The 19,045-nt window shown below is 36.2% G+C and overlaps 3 protein-coding genes across 3 annotated transcripts; 1 reads left to right on the forward strand and 2 right to left on the reverse strand.

Annotated features, from left to right (window-relative positions):
• Positions 1-2,404: 2,404 nt before the first annotated feature.
• On the forward strand, positions 2,405-3,676 carry LOC118437588. Its single transcript, XM_035856746.1, has 3 exons — positions 2,405-2,615; positions 2,704-2,862; positions 3,449-3,676. Exons 1-3 carry the CDS (start codon positions 2,493-2,495, stop codon positions 3,674-3,676), a joined length of 510 nt encoding a protein of 169 aa, XP_035712639.1. The 5' UTR covers positions 2,405-2,492.
• An 11,137-nt stretch (positions 3,677-14,813) lies between these two features.
• Positions 14,814-15,631, reverse strand: LOC110856040. Its single transcript, XM_022104482.1, has 3 exons — positions 15,478-15,631; positions 15,238-15,418; positions 14,814-15,183 (listed from the first exon to the last, which is right to left on the reverse strand). The coding sequence occupies exons 1-3, from the start codon at positions 15,629-15,631 to the stop codon at positions 14,814-14,816; spliced, it is 705 nt and encodes a 234-aa protein (XP_021960174.1).
• Positions 15,632-17,782: 2,151 nt separating this feature from the next.
• On the reverse strand, positions 17,783-18,807 carry LOC110856008. Its single transcript, XM_022104450.2, has 3 exons — positions 18,659-18,807; positions 18,358-18,603; positions 17,783-18,303 (listed from the first exon to the last, which is right to left on the reverse strand). Exons 1-3 carry the CDS (start codon positions 18,740-18,742, stop codon positions 17,887-17,889), a joined length of 747 nt encoding a protein of 248 aa, XP_021960142.1. The 5' UTR covers positions 18,743-18,807; the 3' UTR covers positions 17,783-17,886.
• Positions 18,808-19,045: the final 238 nt, after the last annotated feature.

Genomic DNA, 19,045 nt, shown 5'->3' on the forward strand with positions numbered 1-19,045 from the left:
TCGCTACGAAGTAGCGAGAAGTCGTTGCGAAATTCGCTGAGAATTCGCTGGTCCTTCCCAACGAGTCGGCGGTCATGTAGCTGTTGTTTCGACTTCGATTCGATAGCGAGTCGCAACGAGTCGTTGTTCAAGTTTCGCTGCGAAGTCGCACAGAATCGGTGTATTTTTGCCTACTGGGTAGTATAAAAAGGTATTTGTTGAATTGTCTAAAAGTGAAGAAAAGAACTGCTCCAAAGGCGTACACTTTAAAAAGGGATTGTAAAAATCTAAATTTAACTCATGTTTTATTAGTTTTAGAAATGTCAAACGCTGCCGTCTGCGGCAGACGGCAGCGTTGAAATTCCAGACAAGACTGTCTGGTCTATAATTTCAACTATGAAAACCAAAAAACTTAAGTAGATGCAAGGCAGAAACAATTAAAATCTTGTATGCATTTTACTTCATTTTCTGCAGGTGGATGGACCACCTGCAGACTATTTGAAAATTCTATTTACTCCGTTTGAAGCTAACGGTCATATTCTTAATGCAAAATTTTGAGTGTGAGTGGGAGTGGCCACTCACCTTTCCTATCTTATACCATGGTGAGTGGTAGTGGCCACTCACACTCAGGGTAAAAATTGTGCATTAAGAATACGACCGTAAGTATGGCACTTAAAAGGAAAAAAAGGTAAAAATCCATTAACCTCTAATGCATACGAGATGGTGACTCCTAAATAAGTATTTTTTCCATCAATAAAATATTTTAGGCCATTCAACCCATTATTGTAATGAATTGCGTGACGATTCTAAAAGCATGTGATCAATTTTAATAAAAATTAAATCTGTATGAAACGGATATCCAGACATATAATCAGGTCCTTTGATTAGATGTCGGATCCAATTCAAGGATAATGGATGTATTGGATTAACGAAAATATGAAGTGCACTTAATGAATATTTTTCTTAATGGAGGGATTGGTATGGATTAAATGGATTTTTTACTCCATGGAATGCATTGGATGGACATTTTTTCTATTTTTTCTATTATTTAGCTGGTTTTTTTAAATTTCAAAACCTGCAACATTCTGAAAAAATTCGAAATTTCGAAATTTTTTGAAAATGTATTTTTATAAAATAGAGGACGTAATTCTAGGCCAATATGTTTTTAGTTTTTTTAATTTGCGCTAAAATTCAAAAAGTTACAGCCATTTTAAAATCGGACATTTTGACTGAAAAAATATTTGAAATGCCCGCCACGCATTTAAATGTGCGCATTAAAGAAAATCCGAAACTAAACGTTGACATGAACGACCAAATTAGCGTGGCAGCATTAAAATCCAAGAGTAGCCGCTGACACGTCGACATTGTGAGATATTCATGTTGTGTCCTGTTTGAAGAAAGAAAGATTTGCAGAAAATCAGTTACAACTTTTCGGGGAGTACGAATTTCGAAAAAAGTGGTATACATGGCCCTCCCCTTGACCGTCTGGAATACGGTTCTACTGTGATTGGGTCGAAAAAGCGTGTCGTCTATCCTGCACCCGTTTACGACTGAAACAGTGGGAAAATTGCGTTTTGAATTTTCCTGGATCATTGAAAACTTAAATCAGAAATCTTCATCTGGTACTTATTGTGCCCAGATGGTTTGCGGATATTATGGCGCCAACCGTTTTTCTATAGGTTGCACCCAAACCATTTGGGAACATATTTAGTTACAACAGGACCTCATGACACAAAAAGTCAGCAGGTCAGAAAATTAACTATTTCAAATTTCGAAAAACCTTATGACCTTATAAACCTTGTGTGCGTACCCTATCCCTAGAATTTGCAGGGGCTCCTATTGCTTTTTACAGCATCTTCATATGTCATTTGGTCTCTCCACACGAGCCACTGAAATTTAACGTTGGCGTGAGTGACAAAATACTATCTATTTCACATATACTTCCATGCAGTATGAAAGTAAATGAGGAAAAAATAGAAATATCAAGGTTCGGAATTTTGCAAAAATCCTGCTTGGTTTATTTATTTCGGTCAGAAAAAGTAAAAACTGGGGCATAATGAAACATCATATTTTATAAAATATTCAATATGTATGTACATATATATACTAAATATTTGATGGCTTAAGTTATTTATGTCCCAAGCCTTTCCTCGTTCCACAACAGTCCAAACTATGGTCTATTTTTAAAACGGTACACAATTCCTGGTTCAATGTACATATGTATCTATATAGGTACATAGTCTTGTCCCTTGTTTAAAAAAACACGCCACAATTATGTAGGCACAACGGACATTTATATATCCAAGCCTTTTTTTTAGCTTACCGAACCGAGGAAAAGAAGCAACCTTTATGAATTTCCCCCTAACAAAGGATTTATTTATTAGTATCACAGAATTTCTTCCATTCCACACAAACTTCTCGGACACTTGTGTATTCCTCTCATTTCACGTTTCGCCATCTTCCAAGCCAGCCACCCACTTATTTAATCCTTCTCATTCCCAGTGGATAGAAAAATGCGTGCAACGACCCTGTCAACCATTGTGATTTCATTACTGGCCACAATCGCAAATTGTGAAATCAACCAACCTCTCAATGAAACTGGGTTGGATCCATCCAACACAAAATACAATGCTTTTGTGAGCAAATTTATTATTCTAAAATATTTATGAGGAAATAGTTTTAAAAAAAAATAAACTTTTTTTTTTTACTCTGACACCATTCTAGAACCCGGAATGGCCCGACTCAAATAATTTTAAAGTTGCAATCTACAATTACCAAACGACCTACTGGGTTTTCCACTACCAGAATGGGACAGATGATTACATCGGGCAACGGTGGGGTTGTAATACGCAATCTCTTTGTCAGTGGTATGTTCATAAAGATGTAAGTGTACTTTGGTTTTAAATTTGACATCCCTTAAATTTGTATTTACATGTGTGCAGGGTGGTTCAATAATTTGACTACCTGGTTAATAAATTCGCACCAATGTCCAACTTAATTGTTTTACCTGCATAAATAATTACAAGTGTGAAGAAAATTAAATTATGGGTATAAAATAATGAAATATTTAAGTCCGAAATAGAGTGCAACTCTCTAATAACAACTCTCTAATGTGGATCTCATCATGTGTCTCTTCCACCTTGCTAATAATTTGTTACCAGGGTGGTAGCAGTATTTTCTAAGAAATTCAGGCAGATTACCTCTGAAGGGAAAATGGGATAGGAATGATTAAGAAATCTGAATTTCCTAGAAATTGTTGCTGTTTAATGCCATGAAATTATAGCCAATACAAACACCACGGGGAAGAGAGACGTATGGATGGAGTGACTCCGCAGTATGGATTTGTTACCACGTTATTTTGAGGAGATAAAATAATGGAAATAAGTAAAACCTTGGTATAATATTTGATACCAGGGTTGTAATCTAGTAAATATTTTAACCCAACTGTACTTAACACGTATATGCATAGACCGCTGTCTTAGGCCGGTATCGCCGCTTTCAAAACGTGGCAACCGGATACTGCCTTCGTGTCGGGGATGGTACTCTAAACTGCGCCAATGCCAACGCCATCCCAAACAATACCCCGATTACGCCAGCCACCTGCAAATCGTATGCGGAAGACAACTGCCAATATTTTTCCCAAGGCGGCCACTACATTTCGAGCAATCAATATGTAAGTTTCATAATTTGGTTGTAATTTGATACCCACTGATAACACTATTTCATATAAAATTGCTCGGGAAAATTGTTAAATCTTAACCTACCAAGTCCGAACGGTAAGGATTTATTACGACGTGATTATGATGTAATACATGTAAGTATGTTCATAAATCTTATTTCAGAATTACTACTCTATCGAGAGCAAGATTGGAGGGAACACTTGCGTATCCGGGTACACTTCGGTAGATCAGAATTGGAAATTGTTTATGTACACTTGTGCTAATAATTATAACAATCAGTGGTGGTTTTTCGAGTGCAGGGGGGGCTGTTGAATTTAATGAGGTTTAGATTTCAGGAGTAATTATAGATTTGATTATACGTTAAAAACCTTAAGTAAAATAAAATGTCGTTTTAATTATGAAACATTTATTCGAAGTTATGATATCCAGATGGACAGGAAACCTCGGGCAAACCCCAGGGTAGGAGTTGTCTTATCTATTTGAAAACATCGCTACTAAAAACATATGTACAAATCAAAACTAATTTCGAAAATTCGACAGGGCCACACCCACCAGGAAATTGGTGGGGTCATATCGTGCCCATTTTTGAAAGAAAACCGAAGTTGGAAATTTACTCTCCTTCGAGACTTATCGTGAATACAAAGAGACGGACAGAGCAAAAACAAAGTGGGGTTTTACCCCGTAATAATAAAATTCCCGTGGCATGATGTGGTCAGTGTAAAGGTCGCTCAAATCATATCGTACGACTGTCGGAGTTGTCAAAGATTTACGCAACATTCCCTGTTTTTCCACTCTCTCTTATCACGTTGTTAATTAAGAATGGAACATGGATACACAATTATATGATAACATTTAAACACTTGAAGATTAATTTGCCCAATATAAACGAGTATCGATGCAACCACTTTAGTCAAAAAGAGGCAGTTGATCCAACCAATTTTACTCTCCTTCAATTAAATATTACCCAACAGAGAACATGTTTTCGTTTCAAGTTAAACTATTTTTTGCCGTCCTGGTTTCCTGCATGGTGTCAGCTACCTTAATTTCTGCAGCGTCGCTATCCCTCGAAGGAGAAGAGATAATGACTGGGGTAGCACAAGGAGTGGAGGTACAACAGGTAAATATTTGAGTCAAGACAAGCTCTTTAGGATTATGTATTTTAATTAAATGTTAACAAACTTGTATTTTCTAGGAACGATGTGGTCCAGGAATCATGCCATGCATTCCTTTCGTGAACGTGACACATTGCTGTGACAGATGCACCATGTCGGTGTTTGGTCCAATTTGTGCCTACGTGGGTTAAATTTGTAGCTTATTCTTGGTGTGAATGAATAAAATGAGCAATTACAAAAGATCAATTAATTATTAGGTGTTTTTTCTTGACTTGCCCAATTGGCTTGTTACTAAATTTATTAAGTAAAAATGTCTATCCTCAATTAAATTAATTTATGTAGGGTAATACTGAATTTAACATTAAATTTTTTTGTTGAACCACCAAATATAAATTTCATGGATGGTAAAATACGCTAAACATTATTTTATTTTATTGCATGATATGGACATACATATCTTGTAAAGAGTGGATATAACGTAAAATCGCGACATTAAAATCTGCTTGGGTCACCTTTAGTGTAAAGTTCCCTTTTTCCAAAAATCATAATTTCTGAATTACAATTAACGCAACTAAATCAGAGGGAAAATATAGTACAGACTCTCGAATGAGCCCGAATCAGAGATAGTACAGCAATTCATAAGCCCGACTATTTTATATCCTTAGACGCACATGACCAATATTATGCACATGCCAGAGGTGTTTTAATTAAAAATCAAGTTAATTAATAAATAACTAATTAGTAAAGGGTTCCTAAATTTGTAATTAATTGATTTGGCTAAATCTGACTTTCGGAAATTAATTAATAATTAATAATTAATTCATCTGAATGAAACTAATTGATTATGAATTTTTCAGACAAGCATATGTTATACATCAAATATAATGAAAAAATCAAGGCTTGGAGCGAATTGTTTTGTTGTAATTGTACATCATGATAATCGACACCTAGACTCGTGGTGGTTTTGTGAATGAGTAGCTAAACTAATTATTTATGTAATTTATGCCATGAAATAAAAATGTAGATTAATATGGAGGAATTGAAAAATTGCTGGATTGCAAAATGAATTTTGCAATACAATCACTTCCTTTATAATTTTTAAATCGATATAAATATTTTCAAAACGAAATGGTTTAATAACTACACGTATTCAACTGATGAATATGAAATTGAAGTATGTAGAAACAATTGCAGACCTAACGATAAGTGCAACTCCAAAATTATAGATTTAATTATTTCCATGAATTATTTTCATATTGGACTCAATTCAAGAGAGTTTTGGCATAAAAACTTTTAGGGCAGAAATTAAATATCTCAAAATGAACACAAAATTCATAATCGTAAAATTCATAAGCAGTTAAATTTGTATGTAGTAAAAATTCGAAGAAATGGACATTTTAAACATCACACAAACTACGATTTAAAAAATTCATATGTATGTAGGCAATACTCACTTTAAAATTCATTATAAAGAGCAGGCACTAAAGTTTTGGACTACAATGAACAAATTGCTGTAGAACTTACAATATTTCATGAAACTTAAATCTGTGTTTATCATCATGAAACCCTTGTGTATTAAATGAAATTAGCGCCTTCCAGTTCCACCCCTCCCTTCAGCCTTGATGCTGGAATTTTGCATTAAAATTTTATTTTCATTTCTTCAAGCTTCCGATTTGAGTTTCGCCAAAACTACTATTAATTCCCAAAAGATGTAAGGCTTTGTTTGAAGCCACTAACACCCGGTATTCGAAAAGGTCACGCATTGGAAATTTAATGAAGTTATGTAGAATTTGATGGTCTGTGAATTTTTGGGATATATTAGCAACGTTAAACATGCGTGGCGAACTATGGTGTCATTAAGGTAGTGTATCTTTCTTCACCGTTATGCTTCATACGCAGGAGCATAACGAGTAAAAGTATCTGAAAAATCTATTTACGGAACATTTCATACGTCAATTGTAGCATACCATTCAAAATTCACAGTGGCAGTGTTTTCAAGATTTTTCTGCAAAAATTTCGTGCACATAAAAACCGACCATTTGCCGTGTCGACATCTAGAAAAGTTTTTTTATGCAAATATTTGTATGCACATCAAACTAAACGTAAAACTACTGTAGTCCTTTCCTCCACTTAAGGTTAGGTTTGGAATGAATTTTATTGACGAATTGACCTTTTTGACAAAACTGGATTATTTGTTGTGTCAGTACTCAATAAATGGTAGGGTGTAAATTCTATTCTACTCAAATCATTTGTACAAAATCGTAACAAATGTATGAACAAATCTTTCATAATGCCAACTAACCTAGGTTGACCACAAGGTCTAAATATGTATTTCTTGTCTTCTGTTTTTTATTATGATGAGGATTTTCTGCATCACGTAATGTGTATTAGATTTGCTGATAACTTCATTTCATTTCGGCCTTTATTCAAGTGTTACTGAATATCAGTTTTGACAAACTGGTTTGAAATCCATGACAACATTTTAACAGTGAACATGTTAGATGAGCATGTTAATATAGTTGTAAACAAGTTAAATAATTATTTGTGTAAATTAACCTCACAAATGCTCTGATTATGTTTGTATAACCGAAACAAATATGCGTCTATTTCTTACAATATTCATGTGGATTTAGAATGGTTGGTCCCCGTATATATATGTAATTGAAATGAAATGTGCAAATTAGTACTTGTTTTAACTAATCTGGAAAAGTAGATAAAAAGTTAACTACAACTACTTTTGTGTAAAAGACAGTAGTTAACTACATTGTTAACTACAAAATTTAGTTACAATAAAACCCTGTTTTAATTCAGTAAATAAAGCCTCGTATATACGAATTTATTACACAATCCATAGTTTCACTTAATTGGACAGAAATTCGTAATTTTAGCCCCAAATTTAGGTATTCCAGTAGGTACGGTGAGGCCTCAGAATCGTTGCAACCATTCCTTCTCAGGAACGTATCATTTAAATTATATTGATCAACCGTTGGACAACTTTTATCTGATTTTTTTAACGTAATTTGATAAGCATTGAACATCCCTGATTTTACGACTGGTTCGGCACAAAGAAAAAACAGTTTATAAATTGTATACAAATTTTCCTCAAACATCCAATCTCCAGAATTTTTTGATTTTTCTAAATTTTTCAATATATCTGCACAAGTCTTGACAATATCGTCAGTCATATCGAGGACACAATCGGTACGAAAATATCTCTCTGCTACGGAGAGTACTTGATATTTGTGAAAAATATAAAACCCCGGGAACCAGTAGGTTTGAAGGGTCACAAAGTTATTCGGACAGCCCGGCTTGCAACTGAAATCTTGAATGACGCAAATTCCCTCGGGTTTCAGGCATTGGTGAATCTTCTTGAAAAGTGTGTCCATATTGTGACGACCGCAATGAAACATGACTTCAATTCCTACAACGCGGTCAAATTGTTCAGTTTCATCTAAATCCCGCCAATCCATGTCTCTAATTTCTACATTGAGTCCGTAGCAATTATCTCGTGCGGCGACGGCCATTTCGCGGGAATTTGTTACACCGACTACGGAAACGTGATATTTACTAGAAAGATATTTGCGTAGCCCACCAAATCCACAGCCTAGGTCAAGAATTCTCATGCCAGGTTTTAGTTTCATTTGTTTGGCAGACAGGTCCATTTTGTGGGTTTGAGCTTGTTCCAAATTTGTGGCGCCATTCCCGTAATATGCAACCGAGAAGAGCATGGATTCGTCGAGAAAGGTTTGGAAGAAAGATTTTCCTGTAAATAGGTTCGAAGTAGATAAATATGGGAAATATGGGAATATGGGATATGAGTTTTATAGCGGGAAATCTCAAAATTGTAAAAAATTTTGAAATAAATTTCCCACAAGGATAACCGTGCTATCTAAAACCAGATGGAAGAAATATTTAGCCTCAAAAAAAAATATAAAAAAAGCCGCAGAAATATTCACAGATAGAAGGTCCTGTAAGCCCAGATTATCTAGAGCGATTTTCTAGTAAATAGGTTTTTTAATCAAATTATGCCCCACATTGCTTGTTTGGGCCACAATTTCCTGGAAGTCTTGCATTATTTACTTGCACCGTAAAGCCAGAAATTCCGCATGAGTTCAACAAAATAAAACAGCTTTCTCGGAAAAAAAATCCAACCTTACCCAAATTGTAGGCCGGATTACAAAACTTCCTCGCCCAGTTCTTCGTCTGAATATTGAACCAATTCCAGCGCGCATTATAAAACAAGACTTGGCTTAGCCATTTTTAAAAGTGTTCCTGGATTGGAACTGGCTTTATTAAAAACGGTGACAATATCTGGCGAACTAATTCTTCCATCGAGAAGTGCCTCCATTGTGACAGGTTTATATCCAAAGGCGACCAATTCAGCGTAAAATTTCCAATCACGCACATGCAAATCAGCCTCTTTACCGTCCACGTGGATGTCAAATTTCCGGCAAATTAATTTGTAAATGTACTTGAGCACAGGGGTGAACGGAAGTAGACAGAAATAGGCTACGTTACAGCACAAATAGCTCAAAATGTTTATAAGATGTAGAAGAAATGTGGAAATGGAGTAATCCATTTAAGATTTTTTAATTTACGAGGTTACGTTCGTATCGTGTTGATTTCTTGGAGTGATGAATGAAATTAAAGGAAGAGTTACCTTTGCCAAATGGTTTATTTATGCAGAAAAAAACTATCTTAACTGCGGACAGGATGTAGCTGGGAAGTTATGTAAATATGTCTAAAACCCACCAGCTCGGTTCTGGCTGGACAAATGATTTATAGCCGTTAAAAATAATCTGATAAAGACTACAAATCTACCTGAAGTTAAATACATGCACTGGGCATAACTATGTCTCAAATTAATTTAATGCCTCACGAGGAAAACCTTTTTGGTGCCCGGAGCTCCCAGCATAACCACTATATACATTGGACGTATTTTTTAATTCTAGTCCGGCGATGTGCAAAAATTTCCCTGTAAAAATGAACTTTGGGCATGTGATTAGGGTTGTACCGCTCCCTGCTCCCTGGGAATTTTGGGAATTTTGAAATTCCCAATATTCCCAATTTTCCGGGAATTTATTTTTCAGGGAATTTTGGGAATTTAAAAAAAAAAAATTCGAGCCCGGGTTAACTTGAGAAATTCATATTGCGGGGTTTTCGCATGCGAGAGGGAAGAGTTTCATAAAGAAACAATAAATAAAGGTGTTTGTTGGTGCGAAAATTTTGCTCTGAATATTATAAAATTATAACACCATCTTTGCACCACATAATACACGTAAGCACATTTAGTAAGCTAATCTCCTATAGTGGTCAATTATCAATGAAATAGAGATGTTTTTCTAATTAAAACAGGTAACATGGGGCGAACGACAGACAAAATTTGGCTACACCTAACCTAACGCAACCTGAGAATAAAGTTCAATGTCGTTTCTGCAAAAGTTCCTGCCAGCACAAAAATGCTACGAAATGTAAGAAACATATTTCAATTTGTTTAAGAGCTCCAGAAGTCGTTCGCCGACAATTTAAAGACGACCTTGAAATCCAGTAATGGCTTTGGAGTACTTATCACATATGAACGTGTAGGGACGATGATAAACATCGGATGAAAAACAACTCTCCAACTTGCAATTTACAGTGTCCACCGTTGCTGCCTGCTGGAAATGCTTCTTGGTTGGAGAAAATTTTGGAAGTAGAGTGACCATCTCGCAATCCATCGCAACGATATCATTATCTTCATATTTTGACCACCACGGCTCAGAATCTGCATGCAGTTGGCGATCCTCATCCTTGGATGGGCGTTCCGAACTTTCCGCTGTGGTTGAAGCTGTAACGGTCACTTTCTTCTGTAATCAATAGTAATTATTGCAGTTAGCCATGGAAAATGTGATGATGTACAATGAATCCTATTTAAAATATCGTACAAAATTTACCTCCCTTGGTTGTTGGAAGTTTCTACGGCGAACATTTTTAGCAAGCTTCGCGATTCTTTTTAGCTCATCCTGAGAACAGGTTGCGAAATATTTTTCTAAAAATTGTATTCTTGCTGATGGCTTATCGTCACTTTGACACGACGCCCAATCCAAGTTTTTTTCTAAATAAATACAATTTGATTATTTATTAGGCCATAACTTTCTGATAAACACGAAACAGTTTACCTTATAATCACAATCCCATTCTGTGCCAGGCATGTTTAGAAGAATTGTTGATATTTTGATAATTTTGTGCGCTGAAAATCACTCTCTCCCAATTTATTTATGACTAGGCTTTAAGGGCCAATTATTGGCCCTAGAATGTTTAAGCCCGTCATTCAAGAAGAGCATTGATTTGGAGCAAGTGAGACTGTGTGCGGGCAGTTCAACGGTGCACAGACAGACACACAGATACACAGACAAACTTGTCGACTCGATTCTTTAATTAGATGTGGATGGATTTAAATATAGCGGTGGGAATATTCCCACTGAAAATTCCCAATATTCCTTCGAAAATTCCGGGAATATAAATGTTAGGGAACAAATGGAGCGAGGAGGGAATTTATTGGGAAGATTGGGAGGGAGGGAAGGTACGGGAATTTATTCCGAGGGAGCGGGAATTGTACAACCCTACATGTGATAACGAATTTTCTGACGCGCGGAACGGTCACTTTCGCCCATGCTTTCAATAGCATAGGCACACTTTTCACCACACGCCCCTCGCTCATCCCGCTTCTAAGATTCCTATTTGCTCACAATCTCAAACTTTAAAAAAATTTCTGAAATTTCGAAAGAAATTGGCTTTTGATAACAATCCTGAAATTTGGCAAATTGCATGTTTTTTTTAAAATTTTAAAAATTATCTTAAAATTTCAAAAATTCCACCTTTCAAACCTCTTTAAATTTTAAAAAATTTTTGCGATTTTGAAAAAAATTCTGCAGTTTTGAAAAAAAAATATTCAATTTGGCAAATTTCAGTATTGTTTTCAAACGCCAATTTCTTTCGAAATTTCAGAAATTTTTTCAAAGTTTCATGTGAGAATAAATTGGTTGAGATTTTCCAGCAGAGAAGCAAGATGTGTGAAGAGCGTGTGGTGAAGCGTGTCTGTGCTATTAATAGTAATAGCATGGGCGAAAGTGACCGTTCCGCTCGTCATAAAAGTCGTCACCAGGCGCCCAAATATGATTTTTACACGAAAATTTTTGTGCATCACCGGACTATAATTAAAAAATACGCCGAATGTATATAGTGGTTATGCTGGGAGCTCCGGGCACCAAAAAGGTTTTCCTCGTTAGCTAAATGGATCTCCTAATTAATTGCGGGGAGACGCTGTATATGTATATTGTTGCAGCCCATAAATTATTAATAAGGGGAACGAATTTATTTATGTATATAATTCCTGTTCTAACTAATTATGTATGTCTTCTGTGGAGTTGCATATATTGTTCAATTACTGCTGACGTGCATGATTCCTTAAACTTGGGCGGTGTGAATTTGAGGTTTTATCTTTCAGTACAACTAACATTAAATAACTTTGAGCAGCCCATATTCCAATGCCGTGGTCAATAACAGAATGTACGTATGTAAGCATTCATCATAATCTATTAAAAACAGGCCTGGTCCATATGTACAATAAATATAAGATTGGATTGCAGGTTGACTTATGTAACATTTTAAGTACTTTTTATCTAATAAGTTACAACTTTTCGCAGCGCAGTGCATAAGTATGTTCATTTTACTCAAAAATATGTAAATACGTATTTATGTACATAGTTATCTTTTATTTATTGTGACTTTAAGGTTAGAAAATATGCTTTGATTTAATTCAATTTAAATTTATAGAATTTTAGGTGTATAATTTCATTAAAATTATACCAAAGAAAACCATCTCAGCACTAATATAGTTTTGACAATGTCCAGAAAGTCCTTATCATTTACTCCAAACTGCAACTTCAAATTAATGAAGTAGATAAAATCAGATCCAACTTTTTGCAAAGAATAGGCAGGAATTTTTGTGAAGGTCGTACTAAATTGAGCTGATTCCACATCCTCTAATTTAACCAACGTCTGTCTACATCACACTAAGCTAAGCCCTGTGGCATAGTGGGTTGGGGGTTTGCTTGTCACCACGCAGGTAGACGTTCGATTCCATCTATGGCCGGGAAACTTTGCTAATCCTACTCGGCTTAGTGTATGTGCGGGGTAGGTGCTCGCTCCCTGCCAGGTGAACCTGGTGGAACGGATCCACTATGCAGTGGAGTGAGCCCCCACGGAGTCCGTTCTCTGACTTGGGATGAGCTGACTTGTTAGCCATAAGCCTCCTTTGGAAGACCAGTCTTAAATGTACGGAACAGTGGAAATAGGCTATAACATGGATAAACAAACAAACACAAAGACTTTTGGGTTCCAAATTTATTAAAATACACACAAAAATGTACATTATGTGAATATATTATCACCGTGATTTTGTTATCTTAAGCTATATTTATGGTTAATGTAACGCCATGGTAATGTACCCTTGATGTACTGCCCTCATCACGCAGATACCATTTATAGTTTATTCAATAATTTTCAATATAGCGTTAAATTTTCTTTCACTCTAATTGAAGTAAAAACGGTCATATTTCGATAAAATCATGCCTGCGGTAAACAAAAAATTATTATTAAAAATTATTATTCTTCGGAAACTCCGGAAGAGTTTAAAAAGAAAAACAAGGGAGTGTTCTATCAGACCAATCTTTGAGAATCGATTGAATCAAGGCCAGAGAATTTTAATACATGAGTTGAGGAATGACCCCTACTACCATCATCGATATTTCCGGTATGTTTTAAAATACGCTTATTCTGAATATGCTATTAATTTTCACTCAGGATGAATATGGAAAATTTTGATTGCATTTTGAGATTAATTCACGTTGATATTCTGGGAGCACATATACATTCACGACCAATTTCACCTATGGAGAAGCTTGCAATTACGATACGGTACGATTATTATTTACTGCACAAACCCACCCAAAAATATTGACAACGTGACTTTATCAAATATCTTGCAACTGGAGCAACTCAAGTCAGTTTGGCGTACAATTTTCGGGTATCCCCTTCATCAGTGTGCAAAATAATAAGGGAAGTTTTGTCTTCAATCATCAAGAGACTGGGACCATTACATCTTGCACCACCAACAACTGAGACATGGGTTACAAATGAAGTTGGCTTTCGAAATATATGGAATCATCCCCATGCAATTGGAGCTTTGGACGGAAAACATATCAGAATCGTAGCGGCTTCTCACAAGGGATCCACCCATTACAACTACAAAGGTTTTCACTCCATAGTACTGCTCGCTATAGCTGCGCCGGACTACAAATTTGCGTATATCGACATTGGGGCCCCTGGGTCTCAATCTGATGGCGGAGTCTTCTCAAGATCGTCGTTAGGAATAAATCTTCAGAATGGATCGCTTGGAATTCCAGGCCTAAAAGAACTAGGAGGCAAGCAGATGCCACATGTCTTTTTAGCCGACGACGCGTTTGCTTTAAAAGAAAATTTAATGAAACCTTATCCAGGGAAGTTTTTGGAAATTTCTTGAAGAATTTACAATTACAGATTATCCAGGGCAAGAATGGTAGTGGAGAACAGCTTTGGTATACTTTCGGCACGATGGAGAATTTTTGGCACATCAATTATGGGAGACTTGGAAATTGTGAAGCTCATTACACACACTTGCTGCATATTACATAATTTTTTGCTGAGCTGCAATGATTTTCATCACATTACACTTGATATGGAAATTAATGGACAAATTGTGGAGGGCAGCTGGAGAGAAACGACAAGAGGGGATTCCGGAATGGTAAATCTTAATCGACAAGGGAGCAACAATGCCAAGATGCAAGCGCACGTAATTCGAGATAGCTTTAAAGATTATTTTAATAGTGATGCTGGACGAGTAGCATGGCAAAACAGTAAAATTTAATACTTATTTTTATGATTTTGTTGAAACAAGCCTGTTAATTGTAATTTTAAATAAATAAGCAGTTATTGTACTTTTACAAATTCAAATAAACACTATTTACAACGTTATATCTAATTCACAATCGAAAATTAAATTCCCTATTGATTGCTGTAATCGTAAGTATTCTCGCCTGTTGGAGTCGGATATTTTTCGGAGCTTGCAAGCGACAACCTTTCCAAATGAGTCGTATTCATCGTCTTCTGACTGCAAAAGTTTCACCATTTCTGTATCAATAGCGTCCAATTTTCTTTTCCCAAATTTCACATGGGCACGCTCTTCAGCTTGAGGTTTGGCTCTTTCGGTCACGTCAGCGGACTCGATCGGTCGCGACTCAGGGGGCAGCAACTCCTCTGAGTTCACAACATCCGAGATCTCGACGCCCACAATGTCTTGATCACTTGCAGATTCTTCGAGATTTGAAGTAGTGCTGAGTAAAGTAAATAATTAGCACTATTCGGAGATTTGGTAAGTTGCATCATACCTTGAATTAGGATCGACGATGTCTCTCAAAAAATCCATCCTCGTCTCGTGACGAAAAAATGTTTTCTTCCCTCGAGTTGAGGGAAGTGGGTCTCCGCCACGTCCGCTGGGTAGTTTTAACTTTCTTCTGTATGCTGCATATTGCTGCCTCAACGTAGTCCACAATTTCAGACATTCTTTGGCTAATTGGTCAGAAATATGAGGACAGAGGAAGTCAAAGTAAAAATAATGATGTGTATACCTGTTTCCTCAATTGATTCACTAATTGCATTCCAGGCTCCCTCTCGTTTCGCTGCAAGTCGGTAATCTGGATTTGCTTTATCGAACAAGCATGGGAATTTAGCAACCTCATCAATTAAACGCTCCTCAATATCAGTTTTCGTTGGTAACTCCATTTTTGGCGATGAGTGAAAATTTCAATGAGTGAAAAAGTACTCAAGACTTCAACTTTGATGAGTGAAGGAAAATTTGTGGGTGAAATAAACTATAAATGGTTTTCACTTGTGTGAAATATTATGCAGTGATGCCTTGGTTACGTCTCCATGGCGTGAAATTAAGTATAAATGATCGTCACTCATATAATTTTTGCAATTACTCTAAGCTATCCACAAAGCATAAATATAGCTTTACATATCGTCCATACCTACGTACAAATGTCATCCTAAATAATCCTTGAATTAAACTACCTTAAATTATTTTCAACTGAAAATCCGGCCAAACCATATTTAAGCACTGGAAAAATAAAGCTCGACGCTCAGACAAGTTTCCGAGCTCTGCTTTATACAGAATTGAGTACATTAAATATCGCATTTTTCAACAAAATATTCTCGTATTGGCGAAAAATTCATCAAAATGGGACAGGAAGTGTACATTACTTTTGCACGCAATCCGTCAGAGGTGGACGATGCAATACTTCTCTTGAAATCTATTAAAGAAACGAAGAGTCTAAAACAAGGATGATTCTGCTTGACCCTTAAATTGTAGAGACGAATCCAGGTACATAATTTGGGAATAAATGAAAACATAGCTATAGATTTAAAATTAATGATTTCGTTGAATTATAGGAACCAATTGGAAAACTGGTTTGATAAGGTTATCAATTTTGAGTATGCTGGTGGACATGACTTGGATGCGTTTAGATGTCAAGGTTTGGTTAGATTAATATAGAAATAGGTAGCAATATAATATATTGCTAGAACAAATCTGATTGTGCGATTAATTTAGATCCCGTGCAATTTTTAGCCCGACCCGGGGATTATGTACCCGTCATGTCCGTCTGTCTGTCTGTCCGACTTGCGAAAACTTTCTTCAACCTTATCCGATCGACTTTAAATTTGGTACACACTTGAAGCATGCAAAATTAGGAACCAAGTTCGAAGATGAGGCCGATCGGTCAAGTTGTTGACCGGTGAAGATTAAATTAGTAATGTGGGTGCATAGTGGGAAATATTCAAAATTGTCCTAGAAGGCCGAAATTTAAAAGCGCCTTATAAAATGACTCATACTGATTTTTAAAATTTGTTCAATTAGGTTGAAATTTGGCATGGGGGTTGATAATTACCTAACATTAAGTAAGATGAAGTTAGATTTCTCAAACTTCATAACAAACCCTAGGTTGAGCTATGCGAAGCTGCACTGATAGGTTTTAATTTGTAAGTTTGAACTAGAATGTAATTGCGGTTGATATTAAACTATACCTATGTATATAGGCGATGTAGTTCTTAGTATGTACATTATTTCCGTAATTTGACTGCTTTAACTTAACTATTTGGGATAACTCTTTAGGAAGTGACATTAATTTTTATCATTTCTTACAACAGTGATAGTGAAAACTACTTAGTGTAGAACAAAATAAAATAGTTTTGGGCAGTAGTTGGTAGGCGGCAGGTGTAGGCGGTGGGATTGATAGGCATGACATGTAGGCGGTGAGTCTCACCTGGTAGGCGATAGGCAGTGAGTCCCACGAAGTAGGCGGTGAGTCCCACGAAGTAGGCGGTAGGCGGTGAGTCCCTAGGCGCTAGGCGGTTAGTCCTACCACATATACCAACAAATGTGTCCATATTCTATTCAAAGAAACATTATATCAATCACACACTTACCCTGAACCCGTCTAGGGAAAAATTTGTATGCCAGGTTTTAAACACATTTTTAAATCTTCCGCATTCTGGGTCGTCTTTCGTAAGTTTTTGTATTGTGGGCTGGATTCAGTAGACTCACAAGCTTCAAACCTATACATTTACTTAAAAATTTTGTTATCAACGAATTCTAGTGTAGGGGGTTGTTCATAAAATTTTTTACTTAAATTTTTGGAACCATACGATATCAGAATATATAAAGCCGAGGGTTAAACCTTCTGAGGTGGGTGAAACGATTGTCAGCATTTCGACCAACTTGTTTAGGTCGGTAAGTTTTCATACAGAACTCTAAAGGGGCAGTAGGTAGAATATAATGTATATTTGTTGAAATTAACAGGTTTCAAAATTTTCTAATGAACCAAATAATTTCTTATGAAATCCAATATTTACATGGTTTTCTGTTCTGAAATGTGGATTAATTTAATATAATAACTTTTATTTGAATTTAATCGATTTATAAGTTATAATAACGTTTTAAATATTCGCGTATATAGGTCTTATCCACCTGGACCTATCTAACTAGCTTTCGATTTTTTGCTCGATTTTTTGCCCGGTTTTTTGCCCAATTTTTTTTCTTGAGCTTCTTTCGCTTCCAATATCTTTGACTTAATGGGTTTTTTCCTAGCATCGTCACGTGATAGGATTACGGACTCTTGGGATGGAACGTCTCCATTTGACTCTTGCGCCTGAAACTGCCGCAGATGTTTTTTATACGCTAACTTCCGTAAACGTTTTCTATCCTCCGTGCTAATGTCGGTCTCAAAATGCATGGGGCCACCTTCTCCGTCCAAACGTGCAAGAAAGGGCTTTTCTCCTAAATCGTTTACAAACGTCATTTCTTTGCTCCCAACATCTCTAGTAATTGTTATCATTCGAAAAGATTTGTTTGATGCATAGAACTGTACAGAAGAACCAGAGCCCGCGGCGAGTGGCTGTGAAAGGTTTCCCAGTTAGTTAAAAATATTTATAAAAAAAGGGTTACGTACCGGATCTCCTTTCTTGAACGATCCTTCTATGTCTGTAATATCAGCGAATATCATAGTATTGATCGGCCTGGTGTTTACCGGATCCTTAACAGCAAACTCATGCGAATCTGATCTTTCATACTGGTATTGTCGATGGTCTAGTTGTTTCTGGAGGTATATAGCTCGTTTCTCCTGTGGCAACTTCATCATATCGTCATAAACGTTTTTGGGGAAGACATGTTTAAACATGAATGTTGGATAAGTTGCCTGCAATTTTAATTACTGTATTATTGATTTTTATAATTTTGACATGCTTACGTACGTATGTAACCAATAACTGCCAGGAAATAATGTAATATACGATTGCACGGCTAATGCTCAGCAAATTCATGGTGCTGTCAAGCATTTATTCATCACTGGTTTATTATCTTATGCGTACGTGTTCATTCGTGGAAGGTATTCGGCCGACTATTATATTTTTGATGTATGGGAAGGTAAGTACTTTATAAATTTGTGTGAGATGGATATTGCCCTCGTAATCACGTAATCACTCATTTTTATCATGACATTGATTCAGCCAGTGTGAAAATCGTGTGTCACATTATGCATAATGCCGCATAAGCGTTGTGCATAATGGTCTATGCAGAAAAAACATGTATGATTGTGCATACAATTTCTGTCGGTTAGTTTGTGCAGAATCGTCTGTGCA

This window comes from Folsomia candida, unplaced genomic scaffold (genome assembly GCF_002217175.1).
Source record: "Folsomia candida strain VU population unplaced genomic scaffold, ASM221717v1 Fcan01_Sc014, whole genome shotgun sequence".
In the NCBI taxonomy this organism is placed as follows: Eukaryota; Metazoa; Arthropoda; class Collembola; order Entomobryomorpha; family Isotomidae; genus Folsomia; species Folsomia candida.

Coding starts and splice junctions, on each gene's coding strand:
- LOC110856008 (XM_022104450.2), bottom strand. CDS start 18,742: ATGCTTGACAGCACCATGAATTTGCTGAGCATTAGCCGTGCAATCGTA. Junction 18,604..18,658: donor GGCAGTTATTGGTTACATAC/GTACGTAAGCAT, acceptor TTAAAATTGCAG/GCAACTTATCCAACATTCAT. Junction 18,304..18,357: donor CGTTCAAGAAAGGAGATCCG/GTACGTAACCCT, acceptor AACCTTTCACAG/CCACTCGCCGCGGGCTCTGG.
- LOC118437588 (XM_035856746.1), top strand. CDS start 2,493: ATGCGTGCAACGACCCTGTCAACCATTGTGATTTCATTACTGGCCACA. Junction 2,616..2,703: donor ACACAAAATACAATGCTTTT/GTGAGCAAATTT, acceptor ACACCATTCTAG/AACCCGGAATGGCCCGACTC. Junction 2,863..3,448: donor AGTGGTATGTTCATAAAGAT/GTAAGTGTACTT, acceptor GTATATGCATAG/ACCGCTGTCTTAGGCCGGTA.
- LOC110856040 (XM_022104482.1), bottom strand. CDS start 15,631: ATGGAGTTACCAACGAAAACTGATATTGAGGAGCGTTTAATTGATGAG. Junction 15,419..15,477: donor TGAATCAATTGAGGAAACAG/GTATACACATCA, acceptor CTGACCAATTAG/CCAAAGAATGTCTGAAATTG. Junction 15,184..15,237: donor ATCGTCGATCCTAATTCAAG/GTATGATGCAAC, acceptor TACTTTACTCAG/CACTACTTCAAATCTCGAAG.